Raw genomic sequence first — 12,122 nt, 5'->3', positions numbered from 1 at the left:
AAAATTCTTCATGGGCCTCGAAAGATCAATAATCAACTTCAGATGAAAAAGCAAAAAATCCAGGATAGCCAAAACATTCCTGTACAACAAAAGAACTTCTGGAGGCATTACAATCCCTGACTTCAAACTCTACTACAGAGCTACAGTACTGAAAAAAGTCTGGTATTGGCATAAGAACAGACATGAGGACTAATGGAATCGAATAGAAGACCCGCATATCAATCCGCACATCTTCGAACACCTGATTTTTGACAAAAAGCAAACAATATCAAATGGAAAAAAGAAAACACATTTAACAAGTGGTGCTGGCATAACTGGATATCAACATGTAGAAGAATGAAAATAGACCCATATCTATCGCCATGCACAAAACTCAAGTCCCAATGGATCAAAGACCTCAACATAAAGCCAGCCACACTGAACCTTATAGAAGAGAAAGTGGGAAATATACTTGAACGCATTGGCACAGGAGACCACTTCCTAAACAGAACCCTAGCAGCACAGACACTGAGAGAAACAATTAATAAATGGGACCTCCTGAAACTGAAAAGCTTCTGTAAAGCAAAGGACACGGTCAACAAGACAAAACGACAGCCTGCAGAATAGGAAAAGATCTTCACTAACCCCACATCAGACAGAAGTCTGATCTTCAAAATATATAAAGAATTCAAGAAATTGGTCACCAAAAGAACACATAATTCAGTTAAAAAAAATGGAGTACAGACCTAAACAGAGAACTCTCAACAGAAAAATCTAAAATGGCTAAAAGACACTTAAGGAAATGTTCAACATCCTTAAGTCATCAGAGAAATGCAAATCAAAACAACTCTGAGATTCCATCTTACACCTGTAAGAATGGCCAAGATCAAGAATACTGATGACAACTTATGCTGGAGAGGTTGTGGGGAAAAGGTAACACCTCTGCAAGCTGGTACAGCCCCTTTGGATATCAGTGTAGTGATTTCTTAGAAAATTAGAAAACAACCTTCCTCAAGACCCAGTAATACCACTTTTGGGTATATATCCAAAGGATGCTCAATCATGCCACAAGGACATGTGCTCAGCTATGTTCATAGCTGCTGTGTTTGTAATAGCCAGAACCTGGAAACAACCTAAATGCCCCTTGATTGAAGAATGGATAAGGAAAATGTGGTAATTTACACAATGGAGTACTACATAACAGAAAAAAATCTTGACATCTTGAATTTTGCAGGAAAATGGATGGAGCTAGAAAACATTATTTTGAGTAAGGTAACCCAGACACAGAAAGACAATTATCACATGTATTCACTCATAGGTGGTTTTAAAACATAAAGCAAAGAAAGCCAGCCTACAAACCACAATCCCAGAGAACTTAGACAATGAGGACACTAAGAGAGACTTACATAGATCTAATCTATATCAGAAGTAGAAAGTAGAAAAAGACAAATAGAAGAAGGAGAAGGAGGAGAAGGAGGAGAAGGAGGAGGAGGAGGAGGAGGAGGAGAAGGAGGAGAAGGAGGAGAAGGAGAAGAAGAAGAAGAAGAAGAAGAAGAAGAAGAAGAAGAAGAAGAAGAAGAAAACTGTAAGTCCTTATCTGTTAGAGAGGGCTGGAAAAGCCATAAGAATTAATGTGTGCTGGATGCAGGCACACTGTAAAAGGAAAGAAAGATGGGGTAGATGACACAAGCTCAGTCATGGTAAGGTTGCGAGCAGGAGGTTGGTGAGCCAGAATGCTGGTCCCCTAAAGTCACTTTCCTTCTTGCTCTCCCCTTACTCAGTAGACATAGCCTACCCTGAAAACAGCTCTCAACCTCTGCCCCATGCCAGCCTCCTATTCAGGAGAGCAAAGGGAAGCTTGGATTAGGGCAGAGCCAATGCACCTTTCCAGGGTATGAGCACACCTTTGCTGTCCTTGGTGGAAGCAAGCATACCTTTAGTATGGAACCTGCCATGCAGGACCAAAGACTCAGGACTTGTCAGCAGACTCTTGCTGCTGCTGCTAGAGATCTCCAAGGCTGTGTTTCCTATCAGAGCAACAAGGTCAATAAATACTCGTTATGTCACACTTGTTGCTGTGCAGAGTCGGCATTTCCTTAAACCTACCAGACCTTATCATGGGATATAAAAGTGCACCAATACCAAACCTCTCTCCTAGCTTTTCACCTTGTCATGAAGACAGAAACTTCAATCACTCAGCTATCATTCAACCACTCCAGGGTCAGCTTTATAGCAATCTTTCGTGTACTTTGAAGTATGATGATCTTCAATATTGCAATCACCAAAATAATTTTAAACAAACAAACAACAACAGAAGCCAGACAACAACATGGTAGCACCAGGTTTAAAAACCCTCTTATTCTGAGTTTTTTGAATGTCATTTTCTTTAGCAAAAGACATAATTTGCAGTCAGGATGAATAAAGTGAGCCAGCCATTTCTTTCTTAATGGCCAACTACCCAAAAAGGCTCAGTTAAGTGATCTCAACTAGCAACTAATCAATTAAAATTGATAAGTGAAATACTTTTAACCTTTATTTCAGCAGGGTCCTTCCTTGGGGAAGGAGCAAAGGAATGTAAATTCCCAGCATAAATTTAATTCCATTTCACAGATACAACATTGTGAGGGGAGACTTCTCCCTCTCTGCATGGATCAAGTCAGAGAAAGATGGGTCCTTAATCAAATCTAGCCTTATAGAAATCACTGTTGCTGCTTTTCAGAGTAAAGGGTCAAAGGAGACAGGCAAATTTCTTTATTTCTCTAACACATGGGGAGATGAAAGCACAAACAAGAGAAATGCCAGGAAAAGAAAAAAGAACCAGTGAGGTCCTCTTCCACCTACATCCTGGTCACTCAGTCAGAGGTACCCACATGCTGGGCATCCTGGTGCTCTACAGGAGGTAGAAGCTCTCCAGTGTGCTGAACCACTAGCTTCTCAGATTAGCGTTAGGTTGTGGCTGTGGCTTCCAAGGCATCTCTCAACCAGTCACCAAAGCAAAACTCGCCATCTCTCTACCTTTTTCCTTCTCAAGTAGTAAGAACGGAAGCTGGAGCCTTGTGTAGCAAGGCTTTCCAAGAGTCCTATACCTGTAACCACTCCCATTTCCCCCCCTGAGATGGGGTTTCTCTGTGTGGCCCTTGCTGTCTTAGAACTTGCTCTGCAGACCACGGGTGGGGGTGGGGTGAGGATCTTGAACTCAGAGATCTGCTGCCTGCCAAGTGTTGGGACTAAAGGCATGTGCCAAAATGCACAGCAACCATCCCCATTTTACAGCAGGAAAAACAGAGGCTGTGGTAGAGGAGAAAGAGTAAGGCAGAGCTGGCTTGAAAGCTAACACTCAATGGTTTAGCCATGTGAAACCAGCTCACATGACTAAAACTCACTGCACTATATACACTGAAGGTTGGAGGAATTTATTTTATATAAATCATGCATCAGAAAAGATGTTTTGAATAGTCGGACTACAGAATGGCACCTGCTTCTTCTCTTTGCCTACTCTATGCCTCTTCTTTGAGAGTATCCTCTTTGGTCTCCTTCCTCATACTTAGGATTCAGAATTAACCCTGTGTCTTTAGCAGAGGCTCCTGATAGTTCATTGACCATTGTGTGTGGTTTGAAGAAAGCCCACTGTCCAATCTGGGCCACTGAGAGCTGTGTAAGAAAGCAGACGGAGCAAGTCATGAGGAACAAACAAGCAATAAACAGTATTCCTCCATGGCTTCTGCTTCAGTTCCGGCCTTGAGTTCCTGCCCTGACTTCCTTCAATGATAAACTGTGATGTAGTAATAACCGAAGTTATTATTGGTCATCATGTTTTATTACAGCAATAGAAACTCTCACTAAGACAATGGTCAATACAGTTTAAGGTTATGGGCTAAGCACATATCTTTCTGATTTGCAAAGTCCCCATTCTTACCTAAATACTGGTGACTTGTTTGGGGGTTTGTTGTGTCTTTTCATTTTGATAGTTTGATTTTTACAGACTTCCTTTTGGCATCAAGAGATTCCTTGTTCTACTGGACTCAGACAAAAGCCCTTTAAATCCACAATACTAGAAAGGCCAGTGCTGTCCTCATCCTGTCAATGAGGGCCTACTCTCACTGGACCTCCTATTGTCTAGCACTAACCTTTCAGCAGGGTCAGTGGCAGGCAGTACAGACTGCATGCTGTGCATACTCCCACCCCTGCTGCAGATGATCAGTAGAGTAGTGTCCTGTACCCCCTGGCCCACGGGGCAACACAAGATGGCCAACTCACTCAGATCCAAGACATCATCTGTTTTGATCAGGTCCTCCTCCCGAGTCAGTGGCAATTGGGTCTCAGGTTCCCCACGCAGCTGCAGTGACAGGGAACGCAGCATGAAGAATACCCGGATGGCCTGGATAGAGCAGACAAAGAGGAGAGTAGGGTTCCAGGAGTGTTCTGGAGAGGTGCACTGAATGAAGGCATTTCATGGTGACTCTTGGTTAATGGGAAAAAAGGAGGGGGCAAAACATGGGCCAGCCTTGAAGTACAGTGGCCTGGAAAGAGTAAGAGGACACTTTAGGCTTGGGGAGCAGCCTACTTCAGTACACAATAGGTGAAGGCCCAGGCCACTTTACTAGGCACCTGCCATTTGCCAGGATCTGTCCCCAAGGGTTGTATGACCTTTAACACACATCTTCTGCCTGCTGGCTTGCCCATTCCATAGTCAGAAAATAGCTAAGACTCAGGGAGGTGAGGAGTGCTGCCCGAGACAGTGCTTCAAGGAAGGGCTACCACCTCCGTGCTTCTCCATCTGAGCTAGTGGGGCTGGGAGACAGAAATCACCAGGATGTGTGCCAGTCCAATCTAGTAAATATGGGCACAGGACAAGAGAGTAACATGCATGTAAGCTTTAGATTTGGCTAGACTCACTGAAAGTCCAACTCCCATCTTAAGTCTTCCACCTCTTGGGCCTGGGCCTTAGGAGGAGGAGAGTGACAGAGACAGGAGAGTAAGGCCTGATACCTGGCCAAATGGATAGCAATGTCCTCAGGACCCCTCAGGCTTTCCCAGTTCATCTCAGGGGCAGAGAATGCTTGTCAGCACAAGCATCCCTGTCCCATGGAAAAGGAGTCTGTCAGCATCCAGTATGGCTGCCAGGCATGTCCTGAGAGCAGAGAAAAGGCCATGTCACCAGCTGCCAGTGACATCTGTGCAGAAGCAGCCCTTAGCCCCAGAATCACACTAGCCACTAACCAGAGATCCCAGAAGCACAGGGCAAGCCACAGGTCAGGGTACCCCTTGTCCCAGGTTTCTCCCTGACATGGAATGGTGGGCTTCTTTGGGACACAGCTCCAGAGCAAACAGACAAGGTCAGCAGTGCCCCCTACTCTACTGTGGTGGATAAGACACAGTAATCCCTAACTCTTTGGCTATGTTACCACCCTGAGACAAGGCTGGAGGGCACAGTCAGCACAGACTTGCAGAAAGGGGTTGCCTTCAGACCCTTGGTAGATACCACTATCTACATAAAGGAGTGTCAGGGCAAACCATTGTGGCTTCACGCAGGTGAATTCCTGCTTGTGGTAAAGGTGGTGACAGTCCTGTGTTAAATAAAGGGAGAATACCCTTTATTTGCAGGGAACTTTCAATAAAAGGGAGGGGACAAAGTCTCGCCTTCAAGCATCTGGAGAGGCATTGCATCCTGGTGGTCCATGCAGTGAGTATCTTTGATTAGCTACCAATGCCCCAATCCTGCCTTAAGGCAGGATATTTGTGTAGAAATTCTGAAAGTCCTGCGTAGTCCTGGCCTCATCTTAAGAAACACAGCCTTTAGAGTTTTAGAGTGGCGTGCAGGATAAAGAAGTTCCCCACCATGCTGGTGGGGGTGCATAAGAATCTAATCTAAATGTTCTTAGCAGATTTTCAAGTCTAGTCTTCATAGAGACATCTGCATCAACTGGGAGAGACAGAGATGTGGTTCTATTAAAAAAAAATCAAGAGCTCCTATCTAGTAAGCACCTACTATGTGCTGGGCTTTTGGGGTTATGTATCATAAATTTAGGACTACAGGAGCAAGAATGGGTGCTGAGAGGGCAGAGTAAGCTTCGCCCACTTGCTAAGAGGTTGAACCGAGCCTCTGTAATGTCAGGCACATATGACATAGCGTAGTCCCATTCCTGTGCCAGCCCAGAGCAGATGGTAATAAAATGTGAAGGGAGTAAGTGAGTGCCACTGGGATTATCTGACAGTGTGAGCTCTCAAGTAAGTAGTTACAATTTAGGGATGAGGAGAAAGAAGGGGCCTACTGTAGGCATGTCCCCGTCATGGGCAAGATTTATGACTGTGTCAAGTACATTGCACAGGGTTCTGATGGCAAAGACTCCTAGCAAGGCCATGGTTAAGATGGGGAAACAGAAACCCATGCTGTTTTCTGTAGCCTATCCCTTGAAAGACCGAGGTTTTCAAAGGAATCAATGAGTTGGGAATTTGGCTCTCAATGTAGGCCTTTTGGTAAAACATGTGTCTTTGCTCTACAAATATTGAATGGTGATATTCTCAGGAATACAAATAAAAAATAAAGCCATTTAAAATATAAAATAAAATATAAAATACCATTTCAAATAGCAATTTTCAAGGGAAAAGCACACACACGAGAAGTCCATGTCCAATGACAAAAGAGGTGAGTCTTACAGGGCAAGGTGCTCCTCACTGCAAAAGTGGGCTCCCAAGATGGCTGCACACACAGGCTGGCAGGCATGCTGTCCTGCTCCATGGTCCCTTCCTGCCAGTACCCTGCAGACATTAACAGCTCCCTCTCACCACTCACAGCCATTGAGCATTGTGGGGGGCCAAGAGCATCACCTCATTTGCTCCCCCTTTTTACTGAGACAAGGTCTCTCTATGTAGCCCTGGAACTTACTCTGTAGACCAGGCTGGCCTTGAACTCACAGAGATTCATCTGCCTGTGTCACTTGAGTGCAGGGGTTAAGGGTGTGCACCACCATGCCCAGCCTATCATTTGAGCTTCTTAATGACCCTGGTGGCTCCTATCTGACAGAGAAACTGGAGCCCAGGGCTGTTAGACTGGCTGCTCAGGGGAGCTCCAAGCCTGTGTTCTTCTGACTACATTTCTTGATCTTAAAAAGATTCAGGGCTTGGGACCTGGATTTCTATCAAGTGATCTTCTTTTCTTTGCTAAATCAAGACACAAAATTTTAAAGTCATAACCAAAAACAGTAAGAAATGATTACTGTTTCAGATCCTGGAAGGCAGAAGATCAAATTTCAAAAGGGAAGGCAGTTGACCGAGTTCTAATGTGAAGAAGAAACTTCCATTTCTTAGCTTCTGTGAATCTGGAAGCTAACCTTAGTCATATTCAGTATTTGGAGAACCAGGCTTTGGAGGGGAAGGTCTGGAGTCAGAAGGATCTCAGCTCCAAGTGGGGCTGAGTGAGCATAGGAATTCCCTAAGGCTAGAGCTCTGGGGAGAGGCGCATGAGTCCCCAGTGAGGGTGCAGCATGGCACAAGTGGTAGTCTGAGCCTTGGGCTGGCCCTGGGACAGGCGCTCAGTTCACCTCTGCTGGCTTCCTTGCCACATTTGCAAGCTGCTGGGGTTAGGAGACAGTCATTCAGGTTAGAAGCCCACCAGGGCCACAGAAACAGCTGTGGAAGTCAGTCATCCTGAACAAGATTGAAGCAGGGTGATGTGGGCCCAGCCCAGAGGGAAAGCAAGTGGTGATGTTAGAGATGTACAAAAAACATCCATACCCTTTGAACCAGAAATTCTGCTTCTGGGAACTTCTCCTAAAGAAATAATTCAAAAGAAAGAAAACACTGTGTTTATGAAGTAGCTCTTATAGTTTAGCTGAAAAAAAGTAGAACATAGCGGAAGTACCCCACTCTGGCTAATGGGAAGACACCCCAGGAACGGGGCGAAGTCTCCTGGGAAATCTTTATATAGTTCTGAGGAGTCACTTACAAAACCATCAGACAGGTAAGGCAGAGGAAGGAGAGTCAGAAGTTTAAGGTTATCCTTGGCTATAAAGTGAGCTCAAGGACAGCCTGAGCTATGTGAGACCTGTCTACAAAATAAACAACGGAAAAAAAATCCTCCTTTGTGGGCCGGAGGTGATGTCACTGGTAGCATGCACGAGGCTCTGAGACTCATATCCAGAGCTTCAAAAACACCACTACGATAGGAGAACTTGCACTATAACAGAGGAGGGAGAAACAGATGGTGAGCGTGAGACTGAGAAGAGACACCCTGTGCCAGTGTAAGAGGATGAGTTTGTAGACAAAGAAAGGAGGAGAAGCAAAAAAATGTCTGCAAATGTTGAAATTATGGAAAAAATTTCCTTCCTGCAAATGTTGAGACGTGCCTGAACTTTCTTCAGTGTGTAACACATAGCCAAAGAATGAAGCAGAAGTGTCCCATTTCCTCGAGGTCAATAGTGACAAACACAAAAACTGCTGTTCTTTACAGGAAACAGAATAAGGGGAACACATCTAAAATCCCAGGTATCTGGGAGGCTGAAGTAGGAGGATCGTAAATTTGGAGACACTGTCTAAACAAAGTTTAGACAGCAGGCAGAACACTCACTGAGCATGTCCACTGCCCTCAGGCAGAACACTCACTGAGCGTGTCCACTGCCCTCAGGCAGAACACTCACTGAGCATGTCCACTGCCCTCAGGCAGAACACTCACTGAGCGTGTCCACTGCCCTCAGGCAGAACACTCACTGAGCATGTCCACTGCCCTCAGGCAGAACACTCACTGAGCATGTCCACTGCCCTCAGGCAGAACACTCACTGAGCGTGTCCACTGCCCTCAGGCAGAACACTCACTGAGCGTGTCCACTGCCCTCAGGCAGAACACTCACTGAGCGTGTCCACTGCCCTGGTTCCGTCCCTGGTACAAAAACAAAACTTCAGCACAAGGACCTCTGCTTCATACTGGCTTCCCAGACAGTATATGAAGATGGCTACTGCTTCAATTCAGATTTTAATGTCTGCCACAGCCCCTGCTGGCTCTTTTCCTCTGGACGAGTTTAGCAGGGACTGTGAGTAAAGCCCTCTTGGTCATCAAAGACACCAGCACACTCCACTGTTGTTCCACCAATGCCCTCTCAGTGTTTATTCTGCCAGAAACTCTATAGCCATCGAGTCAGCTATTTCAGACAAAAGCTGAGGGGGGCACAGGAGAACTTTAGGCTCAGGGAAGTTAAGTAATGCTCCCAAGGTCACACAGAATAGGGCTTAACCTCTGTGGGCCTGACTCATGAACCTGTAGTTTTTCTTAGCCACTTCTTCCAACTGCCCCTACATGAGTGGGAATAGCCCAAATTTCAAGTTTCGATTCATTCATTTTCCCTGGGCTCTAAGAATTCTGATGACTTTTATTTCAGCATGGCTGGCATGACTCAGGGGCACTTTTGGTATTTTTGGTCTTATACTAAAAAAAAAAATGTATTGTGTGCACTTGTGGAGATCAGAGGACAGCTTGCAGGAGTCTGTGGTTTGCTTAGGGGACTGGGAATGTGTGTTGCTTAAAGATACAAGGTCCCCACTTCCTCTGCTGCCCCTGAGCATGTGATTAAAAGTACCAGCAGGGTGAAGGAGGTTGCAGAGGCCTCTTGTCTGAGGCACACCCCACTTAATGTGCTTCCTGAAATTCTGAAGTGAAACCCCTCTGATGCTCTGGCCACAAGCAGACCAAGGAAGAAGATGTGGTAGTCATCTGGATGCCTCTAAATGATCTATTCACAGTCACGTCTCCAGGGAATGATTTTCTAGGAAAAGGCAGTGTTGCTTTCTAAGAAAGAAACTGAGATCTTACGCAGGAGATAAAATACTGTGAAGAGCCCGACTGAGGCTGCTTCCTAGAGTGGCCACCTCAGAAAAAAGTGCTGATAAGGGGATCACCCTCTGCTGCTTCTGAGAACTTGGCTCTGCAAACACGTTCTCCTGCCTCCTGGCCAGCATCATGTTCTCACTACCAGACACCTTGCTAGTATACTGCCTGGGGTTCTAAGACCTTGAAGTCGAGGTTCACACCCACCTCCCCTATACTGGGTGTTCTAGGTTCTGCTCCGCTATACTTCAAAGAAACTTGGTGTGGCTTCCACTCAGGGTTTTAGCTACACTCTGCCCTGGTGCAGGTAGTCTGACAGCTGTCCAGAGGTGCCAGTGGCCACAGAATCCCAATCTCCTATTTCCAGGCAACAGGCTTTGGAAAGCCATGTGTGGTAGTAGGTGTGTGTGAGGGGGTATTCCCTACAGGTGACTAGACACATACTGGAGGCAGTCTTTAACTGACCTAGAGACCCTTTCCCTATGACCCAGGAGAGGCCAGATCACACTTACCCTCCGCGTCTTCTCCACATCACCACATGGCAGCCGCTTCACAAAATCAATGCCAGTCAGTGGAGTGCCCGTTGGGGGCAGGAGGATAGAAGCATCCATCATGAGATATTCCACATTCATGGGCTTTATCTAGGAGAGACAGACATCACAGGAAGCCTCAGAGAAGGGCCTACCTGTAGGCCTGGGTTAGACTGAAACTATGCTTCCAGTTTGCAGGCCTTTTTCCTTCTCCCAAGTTTTGGCTTTTCCCTTCATTTCAGCTAGGGGGCCTCAAGGCCACACAGTGCTGGCCTTCCTTTGTAGGACACATTAAACATGGTCGTCTAGAGGCCTGAGCCCCTTTCTCATAATCCCTGTATTTCAGAGCAGGATGGCAGAGTCATGTTCCCACTCCAGGCTGCTCTTGGCATTGGCTTTCCAGCAGGGCCTTCTCACAGTACCCATTGGCTGAAACTGCAGAACCTCTCCAGAAAATTCCCTCCATTCTGCTACAGGGGTGGAAGACAGCAGTGAGCCCCAGGGCCCATTATCCCTTTAGCCATAACCCTGAGTTGCTAAGGGATATGAGAAGAGTCCGACTTGGAGGTCTAGTTGCAGCCTGCCTCCTCCAAGTCCAAGAGCAGCGTTCAGGACAACTTCACTTTAGTTAGCTCAGCCACCAATATCTTTGGGGCAGCTAAGGACTGACTTCACTTGCAGAGACTGGGGTGTGTCACCTTAGTATTTCTGGAGAATGTCAAGTATTGTGCAGCGGAACATACTATAAACACTGGAATAAAATAAGCAAACCTCAGAAAGCTTCCTGAGTGGGGTGGGGTGAGGAGAGGAGAGGAGAACACATGTTTTGCTTATGGGCTTTGCACAAGGCCTCCTGCTGGGTATTTCACATCTGGCTGGGGCAACTCAGAAGTGTGGGCCCCACTGCACAAATGATAGCCAGGCTCAAAATGTAAGTAACCTGCCCAAGGCCACAGAGTTAAGAAGCAATAAAAGAAACATAACAGGGGCCAGAGTTCTGACTTTTCCAAATCATAAATAACATGTAGAATTTACATTTCCAAGGTGCAAAGGGTACTAAGGATGACCAGACTAGCGAGGGGAAAATGAATACCCATAGGGATTGCCTACCTGGAACTGATGGTCTGAAGGGGAAAAGTCTGAGCTGCCCTAAGCATGGCAACAGGGGTTGTGTGGGCCAGTAAGGAGGTATGACTTTGAAAAGGTCCATTCATGTCTCAGGGGTGTAGTGTATAAAGATGTGGTGAAGGCCATGCTGCCAGAGCCCTGGAGACAGGCTTGGAAGCCAGGGAGCCACTTAGCTGTGCTGCCTGCCTTTTTTTTTTCTGACACTTTAAACACTTTGGTTCATTATAAATGTCCCCATCACTTCATGCTTTGGTGAGTTATGTCCATGAAAAAGCTCACTTATCATCTATTTATCTAGTGCTACTTGGGGGCTGATTCTGGAAATGCAGAAAGATGAAATAGAAAGTGTCATCGCCACAGTCTGTCCTCTGTGCTCCAGGGAGAGGCAGGGAGCAGCAGAGAGAACCACTCCGCCATGGAAGCCTGGCTCTGCCACCAGCAGGCTGGATAGACTTAGAGACATTACTCAGCCTCTCTGACTCCCATTTTCCTCATCTGCACAAAGGAGATAATGGCAACAGCTCTTTCAATAGGTAAAGACTCTGCACTGAAGTTCCAGGGAGACAGAGAGAGAGAGAGAGAGAGAGAGAGAACACAAATCCATTTTTTTTTGAAAGAGCAATTCATTGCTGAACACTCTACAAACCAGATTGCTTAGAGCTTCTTGG

General features: G+C 46.0%; 1 protein-coding gene across 5 annotated transcripts in view; it reads right to left on the bottom strand.

Annotated features, from left to right (window-relative positions):
- Clec16a (C-type lectin domain containing 16A) overlaps nt 1-12,122 on the bottom strand; it is a 218,035-nt gene that overhangs the window by 114,310 nt on the left and 91,603 nt on the right. For all 5 annotated transcript variants that reach the window (XM_041676079.1, XM_041676081.1, XM_041676080.1 and 2 more), the window contains 2 exons: nt 10,309-10,437; nt 4,237-4,357 (listed from right to left, as the gene is read on the bottom strand). In XM_041676079.1, the coding sequence (XP_041532013.1) occupies nt 4,237-4,357; nt 10,309-10,437 (250 nt within the window). The remainder of the gene's footprint in view (nt 1-4,236; nt 4,358-10,308; nt 10,438-12,122) is intronic.

Source organism: Microtus oregoni, unplaced genomic scaffold (assembly GCF_018167655.1).
Source record: "Microtus oregoni isolate MIOR12 unplaced genomic scaffold, Mior012 000027F_ref0000203, whole genome shotgun sequence".
NCBI lineage: Eukaryota > Metazoa > Chordata > Mammalia > Rodentia > Cricetidae > Microtus > Microtus oregoni.
This window is presented reverse-complemented; position numbering and strand designations above follow the sequence as displayed.